The sequence below is a fragment of the Tetranychus urticae genome, chromosome 2 (assembly GCF_039701765.1).
Source record: "Tetranychus urticae isolate SD_2017Ah chromosome 2, NJAU_TeUrti_SD_1.0, whole genome shotgun sequence".
Classification (NCBI taxonomy): domain Eukaryota; kingdom Metazoa; phylum Arthropoda; class Arachnida; order Trombidiformes; family Tetranychidae; genus Tetranychus; species Tetranychus urticae.
Window position 1 is genome coordinate 12715756 of NC_142959.1, and position 21450 is coordinate 12737205.

Genomic DNA, 21450 nt, shown 5'->3' on the forward strand with positions numbered 1-21450 from the left:
TTGAATCAATTCGACTTGCAATAGTTAATAGTTTAAAGAATTGAAATTGAACGATAAAATTAACTCCAAACTATTGATTTTAACCATTGGACTTGACATAAATTGTCCGGATAGACCAGAAACAGCGAAACTCTGCCAGCTCTTACTATAAATGAATTTCAAAACGCCTCAATCGTATCAAGCTGGAAAGTGTAACAAGCACTTTCATCATTATTCTAATTACGATGATTATGATCGTTATTTGACTCCAGGTTAGGTTTATAAAAAAACAAATACATTCTTGAGTAGAAAGTAAAAACTGGTCAAGTTAAATTTTGTTGAGTAAAATGGCAATAATGATGAGAAAAAGGAAACATTTTAATTTTTTATGATGAAAATTTTGTTGACAAGTTGACAAGGAATTATCAACATCGCGAGTTGATCTGATTTGATCAGCGCGTTCCATCAAATTAAGTCAATCATTTAGTGAAGAAAAGGAAGAGGAGAGAAGATGAAAAGTGACTGAAAACATGAAGAGTAGGCTACTTTGGAAGCGCATTTCCAATGCATTGCGCGTTTAATGAACTTACTTTCAACCAATTCTCTGACTAGGTCAGTATTTGGAAAACCGGACGCCGGAGGAGATAATGATGATGATGATGAAGATGATGAAGGAAGCTGTTATTCCAGGAAAGAGAGGGTGATCCTGAAAGAGAAATAAAAAGACTGATGAATGTTACTCATGATGAGTTAAAATAACGGTTGTTTTTTCATTGCTAAACATAAATACAAACTAATAACTGCAAGACCGGTTTGAAAGCTATGCAAGTCAAAGTATCACCATTACCATTATCATCATTAAAACGATGCTAATTCCATTACTTTTCTTGCTTTTCTTCGTTTAACTAAAGAACGTGAAAGGAGAAGATGAGAAATGATGATGAGGATGGCGATGATGATCACTAAATTAATATTTTGAAATCTCTTTTATGCTCAAATGTGAATAAAAATTTCATTCCAACCTGCTCTGATTTTTTTATTACTTAATCATTATTTTCATCTTCAACTACAAATTTAGCATCTTTATTTTCATCTTTCTCCCTCTCTTTTACTTACCCATTCCAACTCTAATCTACCATCGATTCACTTTTCGTAAAAAACTTTCATTTAGTTGATCATTGACCAGTTTTTGACCAAAGCAGTTTTCGCTTTCGCTCGTTTCTTTTTTTTCACTATTGTTTAGTTGAAACATGGCCATTGTTTTTTGATTGACTATGTTAATTAGAAATTAATTTTTTTATTCTTATCTTCATCGGCATTGCCTTCACCATTATAGTTGAAAATGACTTTTGAAGTGATAACACCTGTGTTACCAGCTCTTTTACCATTAGCAACTGTACTCTTAATCCGTCAGATTGACCATTCAGTGCCAGTTTCTGGTCCAACATGGGATCCATTTTATGATTATATCATCATTGGTTCAGGTTCAGCTGGAGCAGTGTTGGCCAATCGTTTAACCGAGGATCCTACTGTAAGTGTTTTGGTTCTTGAAGCGGGTGGAAGTGAATCTATAGTGACAGATATACCCGTGAGTACAACTTCATTGCAAAAGACTCCCCTTGATTGGGCTTATGAAACTGAACCGCAAACAGCCTCTTGTTTTGGTCTGCGAGGTCGTCGATCTCATTGGCCAAGGGGTAAAGTGCTTGGTGGTTCTTCAGTTCTCAACTTTATGCTCTATGTTCGTGCTAACCGTCGAGATTATGACAATTGGGCTTTCAACCATGGCTGTCATGGTTGGTCTTGGGAGGATGTTTACCCATATTTCCTAAAATCGGAAGATAACCAAGATCCAATCCTTTCTCAAAAGCCATGGCATGCCCGAGGTGGTTACCTAACTGTGTCAACTCCACCGTCACCAACCCCATTGGCAAAAGCTTTTCTTGATGCATCAAGATCAATGGGTTATGAAGTGCGTGATGTTAATGGCCCAGTTCAAACTGGATTCGCTTTTCCTCAAGGAACTATGCGCCATGGAGCTAGATGTTCAACTGCTAAGGCCTTTCTTTTACCAGCCAAACAGCGACCCAATCTTCGACTTGTGACTTTTGCTCAGGCAACCAAAATCCTATTCAATGCTCATAAACGTGCCATTGGTGTGAGATTCAGTCATTTTGGAATGATGCACAAGGTAATGGCCAAACGAGAAGTCATTATATCAGCTGGAGCAATCAACTCACCTCAATTACTCATGCTTTCTGGAATTGGTCCACGCTATCATCTTGAATCTCTTGGAATACCTGTTATTGCTGATTTACCGGTTGGTGATAACTTACAAGATCACATTTATCCAGGAGGAATTCATTTTTCCCTTGAAGCACCTGTTTCCATTGTTGAAGAGCGAACTAAAAATCCACAGAATTTGATCAACTATTTTACTTTCGGCAAAGGACCATTGACCTCTCTTGGAGCCATTGAAGGTCTTGGTTTTATCAATTCAAGATTTGCCAATTGGACTGATGACTATCCTGATATTGAGATTCACTTTATTGCTGGTGGACCAATGTCGGATGATGGTAAATCATTGAGAGAAGCTGTTGGTGTTCGAGATGAAATATGGGCCAAATATTACCAACCATACACCGAAAAAGATGGTTTCTCCGTTTATCCAGTTCTTTTGAGGCCCAAAAGTCGAGGTTGGGTTAGATTGAAGTCTCGTAATCCATTTGCAGCTCCTTTAATAGATCCACAATATTTAACAGCAGACAATGATATACATGTTATTGTCGACTCAATGAAATTTGCCATTCAGCTGGGTAATTCACCAAGTTTTGCCAAATTCAAACCCAAATTATACGATCAGCTTTTCCCTGGATGTGAAGAGTACGCCCAATGGTCATCCGAGTATTTAGCTTGTATTGCTCGATCCTTTACAGCCACAATTTACCATCCTGTAGGCACATGTAAAATGGGTTCGCCTTTGGATCCATCAGCTGTAGTTGATCCACAGCTAAGAGTGCTTGGTGGAGTAAGTGGATTGAGGGTAGTTGACGCTTCCATTATGCCGCTTATTGTTTCAGGCAATACCAATGCTCCAACCATCATGATTGCCGAGAGAGCTGCTGATTTAATTAAAAAATCAAAATATAATTTCCACCTTTAAGTCGGACCAAAAGCCAACAAACGTGTTACTGAGTTAGCCAAGTTTACCATCAGTAATCAACGCCAAGTGTATTTTAGTTTTTGTTCAATCTCGCTGTGAATCAAGTTATATCATGAATCGAAATTGATTTATTTTGATTTTTCTCATTTCCTTGATCATCATAACATCAACATCATCATCATTTAAAAACATTTTCATCGATTTAACCAAGACGACAACCACCACAACTTTCAAGACTCAACAACAGTTACAAGGCTTACTTTGTCAGGACAAATGTGATCCTCAAATTATTTAAAGAAGATACAAAAGGATTAATTATTTTGACGTAATTAAACAATTGATTATATTACCTCTAGTCCACTAGTTAAAGGTCTACAACAATAATACTACAACTTTAGTTGCCATCATCATCTTAATCACCAAAAAACATCATCATCTTCATGAATAAATCAACATTTACATCTTACCCATAAAAATACATACAATAACTTAACGTGAAAGTAAAAAAAAGACTAATTTTGTTCTCAATTAACTGATTTTTTTTACTTCTAATTTGAGATATTTCCTGAAGCAAGTTATCCTTAAGCAGTGAATTTAGTTAACTTTTGTTCAGTCCATACTGAGATCCGTTCAATGTGAGTTTATGATTAATATGATCAGCACTCAATTTAGCCTTTCAAGTATCCTCCAATAAAACTGTTATAAGATTATGAGAAATCTATTAATCAAACCAAATTGGAAATAGCAATCAGACTCGTTCAGAAACCAAGTCATCTCAATAACTAGAAACTAATCTGTGATTATTATTGTTCATCGCAACCCTCAACTTTTTGTAATGATTTACTTGGAAATCCAATGAAATAAAACAAATTAATTATTTGAACATGTTTTTTATTTCATTATTTGTTGACAAAATAAAGATAATAATTATATTACAATCATTAATGTTAATTATTAGATTCTAAAATGAAACATTCTAAAGGTTTTAGTTGATGTTTTGAAATACAATTTTATTCCAGCTTCAATGAAGTTCTCATTTCGTTTCTCAGTTTTGTCATTTGTATTGAACAAATTATCTATGGCAAGTAGTCGGTTGAAATTGACAATCATAATACATTGATACAACAGTTATAAATACATTTGTTGACATTGCCGTTCAAAGTCAAAAAATAAATGCTCCAATCAACCAACAAATGACCATAAAAAGGTTAGTTTCACGGATTTCACAGATTTAGGTACAAGCTTAAACAGACGCGATCTAATGATCTAAATGTGGTTAAAAGTGTAAATTGTAGATTATTGTTGGCGAAAATCCAATGTTATTCATCAGCTTTAGCTTTTATTATTTTCTGATTAAATTCAAAAACTAATAAAATTAACTGACCATCTAATATACTAATACAAAATACTTTTCTGTGAGTCTATTGTGAATAAATAGATTAATGAAAATGTCGTTGATAATACAGATTAAGACTTTGCTGTCGATTGAAAATTTCTAGGAAGTTAGCTTGATTTTGTATAACTTCAACTTGAAACCAAGAAGCTCAGTAAGTACAGCAGAGAAAGCAGACAAAACAATGACTTTAGTTATATTGTAAAGATATGGATTAGCCGAGAAGCCGGAAATTTTGAATGGAGCTTCCAATAATTTCAATACATCGGCAGCAGATTTAATTAATTGATTAGCAAGAGTAAGATCTTCCTTTTTGTGAGGCTTTTGTTCCAGTTGAAGGTAAAGGTTAATCTGTTCCGAAAGCAAAATTGTTAAACAGCCTCGACTTTTACGATTCATTTTGGATCCAAGAATCATTAATCGCATAATGTATAATCCAATAGCAAGATTCCAGAAAACCATTTCCCAGCAATAGAGTTTTTCTGAACAGATTTCATTATCTCGAAGTAGCTAATAAATTTTAAAAAAGAGAGTTGAATTAGTAAATGGAAAAATAATGTCAACAATTAATAAATTTACCTGAATGCATAGGAATGTTAATATGCTAACTTCAACAATAAAACTTGATGAAACAATTGCATCGATTGATCTTTGTGGGCCATGATTTTGAAGATAGGATCTAACGGATAACCAGGTTTTTATGTTTCGTACTTTATTTAGACGGAAATGGGGTAAATCGGATCGACGAGCGCGTCTGGATGAAGTTAAATGGCAAAAATATTTTGCATAAAGAAATCTCTGAAAAGAAAAGAACGAAAAAAAATTAGAAAATGAAATGAAAATGAATACAAAAATCAGAAGATTTGATTGTAATTGTTGGGTAAATATGAGTGTATCTAAATTTACCTCTCTAAAGGTTCGCTCAGCAACACAAAGAAGGAAAAAGAAACACAAGCTGAGAAAAAATCTCTCAATGATAGCCACGATAACGACAAATTGAACGCCCAAAGATGAAAATGATAAGACCATTGATTCAGCTAACAAGTCAGTTGCCAGGGTCGGTATTTCTTGAATAATGTCAGATATTTCTTTTGATGTATTGGGTCCAGAGAAGGGAGTTGGAACCACTTTACGTCGAGTTTCGGTGAAACGAGCTGAAGTTGCATACTGGCGAATACGAAAAATGACCGGAATAAAGGCAAGAACCAATGACAACAGGAAACCAAGGTAAAAATATTCATTCGAGTGTTTAACAGATTCAACTTTGCGAATGATTGACGAAGAAATGTCCAACACTGAAAGGTCAACTTTCTGACATTCCCTCATTTGCCAAATAGCACAGCTCACTGTGAGATAAAAAGCAAGAAATAGTAAATATTTAAATCTTAAAAAATGAAAGTAAAGCAAGTAATGGTTAATACCTTTGTCACTTAATGTTTTACCACTTCTTTGGCTGTATGAACCATCTTCTGGGCTGAAGTTGTGGGACGGATTATGATCTTCATGAGTTAAGCGAGTTTTTTCCTCACGAAAATGAAAAAATTCTGTATCTTCGTTCAATTTACCCAAAGAATTGGTTACATCGCCCATTTCACCTTCTTCGTCCGAAGTGCCGTCTGAGTTTATTGAAGGCCAATCCAAGTCAGAAGCTAACTTGGTTATTGGTGAGGTTGGTGACATTGAACATTCTGATTCGCCTGATGATGAACAATCTCGTGGCTTGGTACAAGGTAAGCGAAACTGGAGACGACCAGATTTACTAGATTTACTCGATTTACTTTTACTTCGTTGACTTTTGCCACCAACAGAATCATTGGTTGACTCTAATAGGAAATTAACTGGACTTTTATTTGTACGAGAATTACTAAGTCTACTGTCAATCTTTATTCCTGTGGCTGTCGAAGGGATATTATATTTTCTGAGGAAAAAAATAAAGAATTAGTTTTGCGACTTTTTTCTTAGAAAGATAATCTTACCTGGACCATTCGAAACGATTATTTGAATCAACTGTTGAGTAAGGCGAACATTCATCAGCCGAGCTCAAATCACCGATTGTTCCATCAGGTTCAGTATCAGTATTGACTTCTTTTTTGTCTACGAAATCAGCTCTTTCAGCCTATCAAATGAGAAAAGTTCAAGTTAATAATTTGATTTTAATTCAATGAACATACAAATTGAAATGAGTTTCTGGCAATATTGGGATTGAATCAAAGCTTGCTCACAATCAAAATGATTGGAAAACAATAATCAATGTTAGATGAAATAGTCATAAGCATACATTTACATATCCATACTTGTTAATATCAATAAAATGTCTCTTTTCTTTTCATTATACTAACAGATTTGAATTGCAACATGGACAAAAGTCGATATGAAAGTGTTAAGACTGTAAATTAGACGATAAAATCAATCAATTGATACACTTAAGTTAACCACTGTTACTACCGACTATGGAAGTAAAGATATTTTTAGAACCTTTTCAATCTTATTAGTTTCCAAGCCATTTAGTATTATAATAACTTGGCCTTTTTGTCATTCCACCATTAATAACAGTAACAATAAGCAATCAACAATACAAATGAACATGTCACCAGCTAACAATTGATTAAGTGTTGTCAAGGAATTACAAAATGTCTCAATGTTTTACAATGAAAATATTCTGGTAATAATTTGGTTAAACTGGTGATGAAACTATTCAACCTTATCATTGACCAGAAAAGAGTAAAAATGAGGAAATTATTATTACAGGTTAGAGAAAATTCAATATTGAAATGATAATTAGAGAGAAAAAGATTCAGGATAATAACATAATAGATAATTGATAGTATTGGACAATCTTTGATGTAACAGTGAAGCTATCAATACCATTTCAAGGGTATTTTCAGGGAATGATAAGGTCATCAATTAAAGTAGACAAATATTTAGGTTCAAGGTTTTGATTTGGAGCTTAACGATTGTTTCAAGTTTCATTGACCAATGTTAATGATTACATTGAATCATGTAAAGGGTAAAGTTAAATAAGAAGACCAAGAATGAAAAAAGTCCATGAGACTCGAGTAAAAGAATAATCGTAAAGATTAAGAGAAAACAGGTGAGTTTAAGGTGTATTTTTAGATACAAGAAAAAAATCAATGAAAAGAGAATGATTTTCTAGGTGAAAATGATTAAATGCGTAGATAAATTGTTACTCAAATGATAATATTGAAAGGTTGAAATTAAAAGGTTTGAGAAGACTTTTTTTATCGATTCAGCAAGTTTACATGATTATAACTTGTATTACTAATTGATACAACACTTTAACATGAAATACATTTTCAAGCTTCTTCAAGTTTCATAATTTCAAGATTTTGTTCAGGTTTCAATTCAACATTTGAAAACAACTTTTATCGTTACTTTTAAATTCACATTTTAACCTTGAAAGCATGAAAGGATGAACTGGAATATGATTTATCGTGATAACAATGCAAACAAGAATGATAAAACCTTTTAACTGAGAATTTTGTTATTCGCTCATTTTTTCCAGTGTCAATGTGTGCTAAGCAAACAAATTGATATAATAATGAATCTATTGATTGTGAACAGAATGTGATAAACAGGGAAGGCAAACTTATCGAGCGAATCGAGTTGATTAGCTAATTTGATTGTAACCAGAAAACCATTAAAACAAGTCGATAAAAAATGAACGATTTTTTCTCATAACAAAAAATTCTATTCGAAATTCGTCCATTGTTACATTGAGTGAAAAGGATTCATTTATCTGAACTATAGCTACCAAAAGCAGACATTTTAAGGTGAAAAAATATCAGTTTTACTGATAAAGAATTGAATTGAATGTTAAATTTAAAGATTGGTAAAAATAAGACCAATTATCGAGTTGAATGGTGTTTTAGACGTTTTATTATCGGTTTGTTTTAGTGGAATAACTTGAAAGATATTTGGTTTTCATGGGTTACCATGGGATTCAATGTGATGCTGATAATGAAGGAATGGAGTGAGAGACATGAAAATGTAGAAAAGAGAAATGGTAAAATGGCCATTATTCCTGGAATGCTATTGTAATAGGAATTGATTTCAGATTTGCTATCGATAAGGAAAGTCTCAGTTGGAAAAGATAACATTGGAAACAATCGTGAGGATGAGGATAAAAGTGGCAAATACTAAAGGGTAAATGTCAAGAGAGACAAGAAAGAGTTTATTGACGCAAGAATCTTGTAAGAAACCTTGAAAGTCTAACGAAGGACAAGCCATTGAACATTTGTATGCATTGGAAGATCAAAGGATAAAATATCATTTTACTCTTTCTTCATCTTCTTCATCTTCTTCATCATCCTCATCATCAAATTCAAGGTTAATCAAAGAGTCTAAGTGCTGAGTTAACCTTGACAATGGTTACATTTGAATCTAAACATGACTTCACCTTTGAGGTTAATTTTGATTTAACATTCTTTGAAGGAAAAGAAACGAAATTTCAAGTTTCATTTCATTTCTCTTTACCATGATAATCTTTCTCTATTTAGAATGGATTCTGGAAATTTTTCTCAATTTCGTTGTAACATGAAGGTTATTGAAAGACCATTTAATAACAAGCTATCAGTTGAATGACAAGTAACATGAAAAGTAGTGATATTAATGATAATCTTGGATAAAAATTGGAAAAATTTACGATCATTATTTGGATATTGTAAGCAATTACGAGAAATTGCGTCTTCACCAGAAAATAGTGTTTATCTGGTTAATTAGGAAATTAAATGATTCCAGAAATTTTATAGACACTCTTTTCTTGGTTTACATTTGTATTTGTGATGGATAAATATTTGTCCTTTTGTTCAAGTTTCATGTGAAATTGAATGAGTAAATACAATGAGATTATTTCATGAAACGTAAATCTATAATCCAATGGTAAATTCAGTTTCAAGATTGTTCCAAAATTAAACGCTGACTCAATGTTTATTCATTACTATTAAGTACTAATTTAAAGGTTCATTTTGTTCAATTTTTACTCACTTCAATGACAATGAAAATTCATTACAACAATTGAAATATTGCCAGAAAATGTTGCCTTCACAACGAATGCTTTTTCTTGAACAAGTCAAAATAATATTTAATTGAAATCAACATTTAATGTTTTTCCAGCATTTAATCAATATTTTGATAGTAAATAAAGATTAAGTCTGGAAATGATCCTAAATATTGAGTATATTTTTTTACGTTTCACTGTTCAAATCAAAGAAGACTAAAAGATGAAAGAAGATTATTTAAAAGACTTGATTCGAATCAATTTCAAGACGTTATTTAAATTAATAAATCAATAAATCGCTAGAAAATTAAGGTGAAAAAACACATTTTCTGAGAGCAATTCAGTAGTTAAGGTTGAAATGTATCGAACTTGGAATTTGCCAAAAGATTGATTTGGATTTTAAATCTTCTGAAATCCTTCAGCAAATCAAAAAGGTAATTATTGGTTCCTATCCGATTTGTCTGATTATTATTCATTGAACATAATCGTAAGCTGTGTGACATTGAAATTGATCATTTCTCGAAAATTCAATTCTTTAGAGTTGTAAAGTCTGCTAATGAAAGGGTAAAGATAAGTTAATTATAGTCTAAGACAATTAAGAATAATCTTTGCGATATTTAACACATGATAGAAGATAATTGAATTTTCTCGGATTTTCAGTGTCTTATCTGAGTGAAAGTCATAACAATTATATTAATAGATGAGTATTTACGAAAGACTGATTGTTGTAAAAATACAATTGATAAGATAAACCTAACGAGTTACTACAATTACATTAGATGCGTAATTGTAAAACATTATTATACATTGAATTTCCGCAATCAGATTAAGTTGAATCAAATTGATTTGTGTGATCAGATTAATCTTGTTACATCAATTTGATCTCAAGTTGCAATCAAGTTTACAATTGAAAGAAAATTACGGAAATTTCTTCAAGTTATTTTTCCTCATCTCTGGAAAATTGTCAAGCATTTCAAATTTATCCGACAAAGTGATTAATGTCTCAATTGAATATTGCCCAATATTTAATCCTTATTTCTTTTGATTATAATCAAGTAAAGGCTGTGAGTTACTCACTGATTCACAATCAGATATTTTCTGGTGAGAAAATTTTTTCCGCCTTCCAGAATAGCCGGGAGTGGATTTGGTTGAACTAGAGGTTGATGGCGATTGATCTGCTGATGGTGAACATGACCCAGGAGTTGAACAATTGTCACTAACATCTTCATCTTCTTCCGCAGGATCAACGTGTTTGTTTATGATTCTTCGCCTGTTAAGACAGGTTTTCTCTTCATCTTCACCTTCAATCTCACCCTTATCTAATCCTTCATCATCTTCCTCTCCTTCCTCCTCCTCTTCCTTGGGAGAACCATTTTGGGTTTCCATTGAATCTAATCCACTTTCATCGTCAGAAACTTTTGATTCAACTCTGGAAGTTAATTTTTTGCTGCTAGATACAGTTGAGGTTCTTCTTTCAATGATTGACGATGAAGAATGACGTAGGGATGTTGCGGAAGATGATACAGTTGATGATGATAAAGGTAGATTAAGTCGTTTGACTTTTTTTAAATTTGAGCTAAGAGTCTCTTTATCACGCTTTGAACAATTTTTACATAAACCAGTGATTAAACTATTTTCGTCGTTATTGCTGGGTAATCGAGTTGATACTGGATTTCGTTGAGTTAATAAAATTTCTCTTGATTTTTGATGATTGGATGAGGTTGATGAATTTGAAGATGTGGATGCTGTTGATGCAGATGATGAAGGAGAGTTTACGTTCGTATTGACCGCAGTAGCCAATGAGCTTGCATTTGAACTTTTGTTCACACGGTTGGTCACAGATGAAGTTGTAGCTGCTGTAGTTGGTGTTGTTGGTGTTGTTGATGATGACAATGATGTTGAAGCTACTGGTGGACAATTTAGTCTTGACCGGTAAGATCTATTTTTACTACTTGATGAGGCACCTATTTGTGATTGCATGGTTCCCAATATGAAGAACATGAACAAAGGTGAGACAACCTCTGAGATTGGAATCTCATCGAAATCGTCCTTTTCCGAATTAAAATAAATGTACATTGAGATCATTTGAAGACAATAAAGAATAAATAGAATGGCACATATTAAGGAATTTGTTTGTTCGGTCCACCAATTTAAATAGAAGGGGAACAATAAGATTCGCACAATACCAAGGTAAGTTGTTGTTAACCAGCTTTGTTGAGGTTTAGCTTTAGCAAAATATGATCCTCTAATTAAATCTAGATCCAAGTCGATTGATTCTTTCTTAACTCGAGCCACTTTTTTGGGTATGGCATGACTTAAACCTCGTAGAACTCTTTCCTCGATGGACTTTTCCCAAACTTGCTGGTCATAAGAGCCAATCTAGATGAATACAATAGAAGAAATAACACATTAATTACTCATTTCACAAATTTCATACCAATAGTTTTTAAACACTTACCTTTTTTTGATACCAGTGAAGAGCATCTCGAAATTGATTCTCAGTTAGAAACATTTTAAAATTATTGCGATGTTGAGCCACATAAAAGAGTGAGTGACTAAAGGCAGTATAATGTCTTTAAAAGCTTCTAGCTCGAGGAATCTTTGAATCTCCTTGGTATTGAAATGGTCAAAGATGATTGAACAAGAAATAAGTAGGAACACAGTAAAGTTGGTTAGAGAATGAAATTATAAGAAAAAATAACAAATATCAAACGAGTATGCTGGTGTTAAAGTTGACAAGACGAGACCAGATGAGATAAAGGATGGATTATGTAGGCAAATAATGAGGTTAAAACTAGTAAAATAGAAAATAATCAATTAAAACATAACAATAAAACTAGATATTGCTGAAATGTTTTTACACAAACATTGAAGATTCAATTTATACACAGTAATTGTCAGTCAACAATTAGCAGTAAACATACTGCTAGTGATGGCGAATATTGAAAATGATAAAATCGTTTTCCTTGTCTTGTTATGGAGAGAGTTGCCTAAGAAAGTCACTAGGTGATGATAGTTTGGCAATGATATTGATGCTGCTCTCTGCTGATGTTTACGGTTTCTATCTACCCTTTATCTCAACAATTATCACACAACTAATAATTATTGTTTGGAAATAACAAAGTTAATTAAACTTAAAAGGTAAGTGGAACAATTTTTCCATCGGATTCCTAATCTTTCATTCAATAACAACTGTTCAAGTTGACTGATTAGTTGTGATACACATGACACAAGTACTGTAAATATTGATCAACCTCTTTGCCTACCTGTTTATAATAACTCCGTCGATAGTTGATTGTTTTTTTTTCGTACTTTTGTTTTTCATTTTTTTGCCATTCAATACACAATCTAGAGTAAAAGTTATTATCGTATCAATAATTATTACCAATTAACTTTCTTTAGTAACCTTGAAAAGTTGGATATGGCAAGTTTTTTGGCAATATAAAAAAGACGGAGACTAACCCTGAACTCTAAATGATTAAAGCTAATGGCTGTTACATGTTCAAATTCAGTTGTCGTTGTCGGTGCTACTAATTGGTTGATCAATTGTGAAAGGCTATAAAAAAGATGGAAAACGGGAGTGACAAGAAACGACAGTCTTGATTTTCCTATTTCAAAGCAATATTGTAATACAATGTAATAATTTAGCCATCGATCGTTGATTTAATAGATCCTATTTTTTATTCTCGACAGTCAATCAATTCTTCGATTTTTGGTTGACTTCTGATAAATTTTGCGGACGCAACTTCAGATTACTTATGTATTTGTTTATATACACTGTATTGGATGAAGGCCAATCGATACGCGATCTAATTTTTGAAATTGATTTCCTTCTATTCCAATCATTTCCTAATATTTCCGATTATACAGATATGATAGTGAGACAATGAATATCGGATAATATAACATGTGTTGAATCACAATAGATTACTAATCAAAGCTAGACTCCGAAGTCAGTCGATTGAGCCGATGAGTCAGTTGATGAAGATTCGACTGAGCGCCAGTTGATTGAGGTATCGACTGAGTCGACTTAGTCGACTCTAGTTTGAGACGACTAAGTCGACTCAGTTCACTCAAAATTTGAGTTTAAGCGCCAAACACGTCATTTTTTCAACAATTTTTTTTAAAAAAGTTTATACATGGCAACTTTGAACATGTAACGTAGATCTACGTTGATTTTGATATTAAATAAAAAAGCTAATATATTAACTAAAAAGACCATTTTAAGGAAAAAGATGTACTTTCTTGTTTGTTTCTAGATCGTCGCTTAAAAACCCCCTCTTACCCCCCTCAAAAATTGTGCTTTAAGTCGAAATGAGTCGATCGCCAGTCGTTTTGAGTAAAAGTCGACTGAGTCGACTTGAGTCGACCGCCAGTCGATAAAACCCCCAGTCAGTCAGTCGTTGAAAAAACGACTGACTTCGGAGTCTAATCAAAGCTAAGAATTCAAATTGAGTGGAAATAGAAGTTGGGATTTTTTTTGTGAAAATAGCATATCATGTGATCTATCATATGTTTTTGTTTACTGTAAATTGTCTTCTTGCTGTGTTATTGTTTTTCAGTGAATTCTTTGATAGAATCAGATAATTCTAATGATTGTTAACAGTGTGTATTTTAATTATTTATACTTGTATCTTAAGTATATCTCATTGGCAAAATCTGATTGATTTAATATAAACGCTTCCGATCTTGTGTCACAGTCAGGGTACGTGAAATTCAACTCCAATTTTTTTACCATCTCACACTTTCTATTGTTTATCATTTCTAATTATTTTATCTTTTTTAATTTCAGGTACAAATTAATTGATAAAATACTCAGAAATGAGTCTAGCTTCTTCACTTATTGATTTGAAAGCTGAGTTATCTAAAAAACGAGGAGAGTCGAAAAGTAATCGAAGCTTTCAAGTTAATCTTAAAGGAGGACATGTTTTTATCACGTGAGATGAAATTGTTAATTCTCAATTATTTATCATTTGAGTTTATTTATTGGATTAAATAACAATTTAAATTACATTGTGATTCATTTAATTTCAAATTGTGAACACTGAAGGTAATTATTTTAAAGCTTGTTTAATGCGTACTAATTAATTTTTTTCTTTCTTTTGTGTTATCGTTCTTCAATTGATAGCGCTGTGGATCATGTCTGTTTTATTTCAACGATTAACACCACTTCTTGTTTCTCAAAGAGCGAGGCTTAAAAGAAGTTATCGATATCGACAAGCTTGTGGAACTTTTACGCTTGGAAAATATGACGGACGTAGTCGTTCTTGCTTTACCGCAGGAAATGCGATACGAGGCTTGTATGTTACTGTCCAGTGCTAAATCATTTAAACATCTTGAAGCAGTGACTTCTTTCGTAACCAAAGTGTGGAAATTAAAGAAACATGATTCTGACTCATCTTTGTGGTTGATGATTTGGGTTATGGTGATCTGGGACCATTTGGCAATGTTACATTACCTACACCAATGTGGATAAACTTGCCTTACAAGGAATCAAGTTAACTCACCATATAGCCGGAGCATCAGTTTGTACTCCAAGTCGAGCTGCTTTGTTAACAGGGAGATATCCAGTTCGTTACAGTAAATTTTCTTACCCTTCTCATTTGTCAAATTTTCAGGGTTTTTAAAAAAAAATTACTAACATAGATTTCTTCCATTCCTAGGTATGACTCCTTATCTCAATAGAGTAATCTTATTCGCCGCATCTTCTGCCGGATTGCCACCCAGTGATTATCTTGTTTATCATTAGGTGATCATTGTCATCATCCGAATCCACATGGATTTAATTATTTTTATGGGACGCCAATGACTAATGTAAAAGATTCTGGAGAAGATGGATATTCGGTTGTTACTTCCAACGTTCTTTACTTTCCATCATTGCTTTGATTCTTTTGGAGGAACTTGGTTGTTTGTAAATTCATTGGTTCGTTTGAATTTATTTTTGATGAGAAATGGAAAATTGATTAGCAACCGATATATTTACCAACTTTGACGGACAAGATTGTATAGGGATCTATCACTTTTATCAAACAATCATCGACAGAATCAGAATTCCAGGAATAATATCTTGGCCGAGTCAACTATCAGAAGGTGTAAGCTTTAACCATCCAACCTCTCAAATGGATTTATTACCAACATTGATTGATTTAATGAACACAACCTATCCAGCTGAAGATGATAGAGAGTTGGATGGAGATAGTTGGACTCCATGGTTAACTAAAGCTAACCCTGAAGAATACTTTCAACCAAGAATCATGTTTTACTATTGCAGTGTCTATCTTCATGATGTACGATTTGCTCAAGACCCGTCAACAATTTTCAAAATATTACACAAAACCAGCCGGGAAAAAATATAAATTTTTGTGCTAATGTTTTGGTAAACATGTGATTGCTCATAACCCTCCTATCCGATGCACATTAAAAATATTGTTCATTCCCAGACAAAAATGTTTTTGAATAACAATGAACATAACAATAAAATAATAATAAGCTTGCAAACTTTTCAAAACAGTTAGTCAATCAAGATATTGCCTGAAACATGATCAAATAAAGTAACTCAACAGTTATAAAGACAGCATATTGAACAAGAGAGAAGTAAATAAATAAGTAATCGAAGCCGATTCTTTAATTATAAAGTGCTGATGAGTTTGTGCCAGAATGTTGATTAAAATTGCAGCGAAGCTCAGTGGTTAAGTATCAGTCGATACAGATTAATTTTCATTTGGATTATAATGCGAGCGAACCAAGAGCAGCACTTTCTTTCAATTGTTTCTCATCAAAATGCCTTGGCTGAGGCTCAGCTGGTTTTCCAGTCAAGTAAGGTCCTTTGAATTCTGGATGAAGCCAACACTGAAAAAGATTCAAACACAGTAAATAACTGATATTAATTCAAAGAAATAATATGAACTTACGGCACGAGCAACAGCAACAATCGTAGCTGTTACTTGGGGTACATTTTTCTTTTCAACCAGATCAACAGTTTGGACAAGATCATTCAGATTTTTAACCATCTTAAAAGCATGTTTCTGTGAAATCAATGTTTCTTACAGAACCAGGATTCAACTTTTCCATCAACCTGAAAATGTAATAACACATAAATCACAATTGATTCCATTGATAAGCAGAATGATACAAAAACAAAAACAAAACATCTATCGATTAAAATGGTCAACTTATTCAAAAGGACAAGTCTTTCACCCTCTTTGTATTTCTCCCTTCTGTAGAGACGAGACATCTCTTTAATACATTTCTGTTTGTATCTCTCTTTCTCTCTTTTCTCCCTTGTTTCTCCTGTCAGATTTCGCTTTGTTTGTTTTTTTAGATACTTTCTCTTTCTATCTTCATGTTTTGATCCTGCATACACCTCAAAGTGGTTGATCTTTGTGTGTTTTCAACACCATCATCATCAATTAATCGTGTTACATTGACAAAGGTAAGTTAAGTACCAAATTAATCAATGATCTGTTCTTTGTTTCATGACAGATTTTATATTCTTTAATCTGTTTCTATCTCTCTAACCGAAACCACTGTATACAGAGAATATTCTCTTCTCACTTTACCTTCTCTACCTCTCTGTCTATCGCTGTCTTGCTGTTTCTGATTTGATTTGTTTAATTATTTGTTGACTACCTGATTGTAACCTATTTATGGTTCCTCTAACTATCTAGATTGACAATTGAAGTTTTTGGGTCTGAAAAGGATTTAATCATCAATGCAATAATCATCTGTTGAGGACGCAAGGTCAAGGTAAATGAGAAAATTATTAAAGAATTGTTCTCTCTTTTGTAACAGTTATCTTTTCACATTTAGATATCTCTATTTCTTACTCACCCTTTCTTTGTATCTATTTTTTTTCTTGATAGAAACTCCTAGTCCACTTCATATGACTCATTACTGTTTGAAACTCGTATTTTAGCGCTGGTCGTTAAAATGGCCATTCTAATCTGACTGTCAGATAAAGGAAACTATGATAATAGGTGAGTAAAAAATGTCTATATCATTTAAAGCTTTTGTCAGCTTATTTTTTTTTAATTTCTGTTGTTTTCACAGAATCCACAGGATTGTTATTTTGTGACAATTTGATTTAAAGAAATTGTACAAATTTGTTTGATGACATCCCGCCGTAGCCGTATTATCCTCTCAATCGCCTCGATTACATATTCATGTAAAATTGCAACATCATCAACTTATTGCACTTAACTGTGTATTCATTTTTGCATCATATCTTGATTACTTTATTTACCTACACACTACAAACATCATTTCTGTACAAAAAGTCACATACAAAAAGCTCTTATTCAAAGATTGGTAATCAAAGAACATGATGATCATTTTCATGGAATTCGATTCTAAATGTCTACATTGACTTCTTTATGAAGAATTTTTTGCTCAGTGTTTTTTGAGCAACAAAATAATTAAAACTACTTTGGTAGCTGTTTCTAATCTTGGAACTTATCCCGAATTTAACAAGCATCCATTAAGAAGCCATGAAAGCAATCGAAGCTGACCAACCAAATGGTCATATCCAAAAAGATGCTCAGACTCCTCCACCTCCTCTGCACCCTCCACAACCTCTTTCATCAGAAGAATTATCATCACCATCAACACCTTCAGCTCAGTTGTCAGAATTGAGTTCTCAATTATCATCACAGATTGAACCAGATCAACCAAATGACTTAAAAAAAGAAAAATCGACTGAGGAACCTGCTACATCTGCTGAACCAAATAAACTAGACAAATTATTTTACTGTTTGCGTAAAGTTGGCTCAGCTATTCAAGAACTTGTAGAAGAAGGCTCTAAAGATTCGTATACGTCTACGTTTGAATCTTATAGATCAAAAGAAGTGCCTCCGAACATTTTGCCTAAAGTAACTAAAGACTTTGGATGTCAGAAGTTTGGGTCTGTTAGCTTAGTTCATCGCTCAGTGGGAGACAGGAATCCTATCATCCGTTCAATGGATGAATACGAAGCTTTGGAGCAATCGGACCAACGCCGTTACTTAATCAGTCAACTAGATGCCTATGGGAAACAATATTTAAAAATCATTGAAGAAAAAGAACGTCGAAGACGTAAATTGTGCCATTTACAATCAGAATTTATATCTCTCATGCTGCCGCAATTCTCTATTATTCATAGTATTATGGCGGAAGGGCTACGGAATGAATGGCAAAATAAACTCAAAATTATTGACGAATTGACCCGTTTGTTGAGTGAAAATGACGAAAGGCTGAATTTTTCAAGTGATTTTTTCGTGAATCAATCAAGTTCAGGAATAAATTTATCAATGTCCCAAAGGCGAGCAAACAATGGAGAGACAGAAAACGACGATGAATATGATAACGATGAAGATGAAACAGGAACTGATTATGAAGAAATGTCAAGGAACCATAACTATTTTAATGGATCAATACTGTCCTTGACTGATTCTAGTCATCGTGAGATTTCACCCAACGATGAAGTAAATAATTCTGCAGAGTCTTTACGAATTGCAACTGAACGTTATCAGCAAATCAGAAGAAATGCTGAAGAGCTTCGTGAAGATAGCTCTGGAGTCCCAGTTGATTTAACTACTGACTCTGAATTTGTAAATCAATTAGCCAGAGCCTGTGATCCATTAGCTTTCAAGAGATCTTATGGTCGAAAGTCAATTCCACCGCCTACTAAATATAATAATGGTACCAGTGATCCTGCCTCTCCTAAGCCTCCTGGTCTTCATAAATACAAAATTTGTCTTTTCCGCGATGGGGGTTATCGCTGTTACTATATCGGTAAAGATCGTTCTTGTAACATGAGGCAACACTGGCTTCACAGACATGGAGTAGATGCACCACCTGAACATTTCTATGCTCGCAAAGACTTGACCGATACAGAGGTTCAAAAATACAAATTAAAGTATGAAGTTCAAAAAAGTAATTTCCCTAAAAATAGGGATCCATTGATGTCCACCATCTTCCAACAATCACCTGCCAAACGGCTAAAACTTTCACCAACCCACCAAGAAAACACTCCACAGGCGTAAATTTTTTTTATTTTTTACATTTTCTTGTCACACATTTTTTTCGGCCATTCTCAGTTCATTGTTTGTTTATCACCAATTGCCACAATCCTTTCCTTTATATTTTTGTTTTACATAGTTATTTCAAACAAATTAAATAGAAACATTTGTAAACAGATTCAATTATATTCCACGACCTCTTTAATTTATCAAATTTTTTTTAATTGCCAATTTTTTTGTAAAACACAATTTAAACCTCCTTCATTGCCTTCTCAAGGTTCATTAAAGTTTTAATAATAACGATGATGAAGGACAGAAGGATGAATAAAGCATGAAAAAATCATGATGGGAGTGAGGATAAGAAAAAAAAGAATGAAAAATTACGATATTTCATGTGAAAACAAATTTTTGTTGCTTTCAGACCAAGACCAAAGTCAATAAAGATTAAATAGAATGGCACAAATCAAGAATTCAAATTGAGCGGAAATAGAAGTTGGGATTTTTTTGTGAAAATAGCATATCATGTGATCTATCATATGTTTTTGTTTACTGTAAATTGTCTTTTTTCTGTGTTATTGTTTTTCAGTGAATTTTTTGATAGAATCAGATAATTCTAATGATTGTTAACAGTGTATCTTTGAATTATTTATACTTGTATCTTAAGTATAATTCATCGACAGAATCTGGTTGATTTAATATAAACGCATCCGATCTGTTGTCACAATCAGGGTACGTGAAATTCATCTTCAATTTTTTTACCATCCCGCACACTTTCTATTGTTTATCATTTCTAATTATTTTATCTTTTTTAATTTCAGGTAAAAATTTATTGATAAACTGCTAAGAAATGAGTCTAGCTTCTTCACTTGTTGATTTGAAAGCTGAGTTATCTAAAAAACGAGAAGAGTCGAAAAGTAATCGAAGCTTTCAAGTTAATCTCAAAGGAGGACACAAATGGAAATTATTAGCTGAAAAACTTGAAACTAAGAACAAAGTGAAACAGTTGAAAGCTAAAAAAGAGAAGACTAACAATGAGGATGAAAAGAGGGCAATAGATGAAGAAATTGAAAAAGAATTACAAGCATCTAAAAGGGCATTGGAAAGGAAGACAGCCATTTATGAAGCGAAGATGAATAAAGCTATGGAAGGTGTCTTTCAAGATAGTGATGATGAACCAGAAGATGAAGATCAAAGATATTTAGTAAATTTTGACGGTAAAGCTATGGAACAAATCAAAATACGAAATGAAGAAAGGCGTAAAGCTGAGGAAAGACTTAGAGGCTACAAGCGGAAAGATGAAGAGGAGAACGACGATGGTGATTGGGTTGAGTTTACAGATTCTCTTGGCAGAACCAGAAGATGTTTACGTGAAGATTTGAAGTATTTTGTTGAAGCTAATCGTAATCTTGGTCATGCTGAAAGCAATGAAGCTAAAAAATTTAAATATCTTGATGACAGCAGCGATAAAGAAGAGAGTAGTAAACCTGAAATTAAAGAAGAGGGGCCAATACATTATGCTGATGTCCGATTTGGTGAAGCTCGTGAACATGGAGTGGGATTTTATCAGCTTTCTGGTGATTCGGAGGAACGAAGAAAGCAGATGGAACAATTAGATCAGCTTCATGAACAACTTTTGAAGGAAAAAGAACACAAAACTAAAGAGAAAGAGAAAAAATCTAATGCTATGGAAGAAAGGTTAGCGCGAATTGCAGCGCGAAGAGGATTGCCATTCAAAGCTAAATCAAAAAAAGACGAAACCAGTAGTACAGAGGAATCTGATTAACTGACCATTCAAAAATTTACTCCAAAGTTTTATTACAATGTACAGTGTAAATTAAAATAATTTTGATACCAAATTATAAATTTGGCCATCTTTTGAATTTCAATCTTTATCAGATTTCAA

At 33.2% G+C, this 21450-nt stretch overlaps 4 protein-coding genes, 1 long non-coding RNA gene and 1 pseudogene across 6 annotated transcripts; 4 read left to right on the forward strand and 2 right to left on the reverse strand.

Moving 5' to 3' along the window:
- The first annotated feature begins 342 nt into the window (after positions 1-342).
- Positions 343-4025, forward strand: LOC107361468 (glucose dehydrogenase [FAD, quinone] pseudogene; annotated as a pseudogene). The gene has a single exon (XR_016198851.1). The product of XR_016198851.1 is annotated as a glucose dehydrogenase [FAD, quinone] pseudogene (transcript).
- Positions 4017-12491, reverse strand: phtf (putative homeodomain transcription factor). The gene is made up of 7 exons (XM_015928268.3): positions 12011-12491; positions 10630-11931; positions 6512-6651; positions 5957-6453; positions 5442-5881; positions 5115-5333; positions 4017-5045 (listed from the first exon to the last, which is right to left on the reverse strand). Exons 1-7 carry the CDS (start codon positions 12062-12064, stop codon positions 4638-4640), a joined length of 3060 nt encoding a protein of 1019 aa, XP_015783754.2. The 5' UTR covers positions 12065-12491; the 3' UTR covers positions 4017-4637.
- Positions 12486-13213, forward strand: LOC149093914 (uncharacterized). Its single transcript, XR_016198853.1, has 2 exons — positions 12486-12693; positions 12955-13213. It is a non-coding gene; the product is annotated as an uncharacterized LOC149093914 (long non-coding RNA).
- Positions 13214-14092: 879 nt separating this feature from the next.
- Positions 14093-19725, forward strand: LOC107361491 (uncharacterized). Its single transcript, XM_015928332.3, has 7 exons — positions 14093-14257; positions 14345-14489; positions 14681-15132; positions 15216-16984; positions 17220-17298; positions 17415-17528; positions 17602-19725. Exon 7 carries the CDS (start codon positions 18039-18041, stop codon positions 19569-19571), a length of 1533 nt encoding a protein of 510 aa, XP_015783818.1. The 5' UTR covers positions 14093-14257; positions 14345-14489; positions 14681-15132; positions 15216-16984; positions 17220-17298; positions 17415-17528; positions 17602-18038; the 3' UTR covers positions 19572-19725.
- LOC112539073 (myophilin-like) lies at positions 15964-16604 on the reverse strand. The gene is made up of 2 exons (XM_089267782.1): positions 16464-16604; positions 15964-16401 (listed from the first exon to the last, which is right to left on the reverse strand). The coding sequence occupies exons 1-2, from the start codon at positions 16560-16562 to the stop codon at positions 16279-16281; spliced, it is 222 nt and encodes a 73-aa protein (XP_089123908.1). The 5' UTR covers positions 16563-16604; the 3' UTR covers positions 15964-16278.
- Positions 19726-20090: 365 nt separating the features above from the next.
- On the forward strand, positions 20091-21403 carry LOC107361501 (coiled-coil domain-containing protein 174). Its single transcript, XM_015928343.3, has 2 exons — positions 20091-20276; positions 20366-21403. The coding sequence occupies exon 2, from the start codon at positions 20395-20397 to the stop codon at positions 21328-21330; it is 936 nt and encodes a 311-aa protein (XP_015783829.2). The 5' UTR covers positions 20091-20276; positions 20366-20394; the 3' UTR covers positions 21331-21403.
- Positions 21404-21450: the final 47 nt, after the last annotated feature.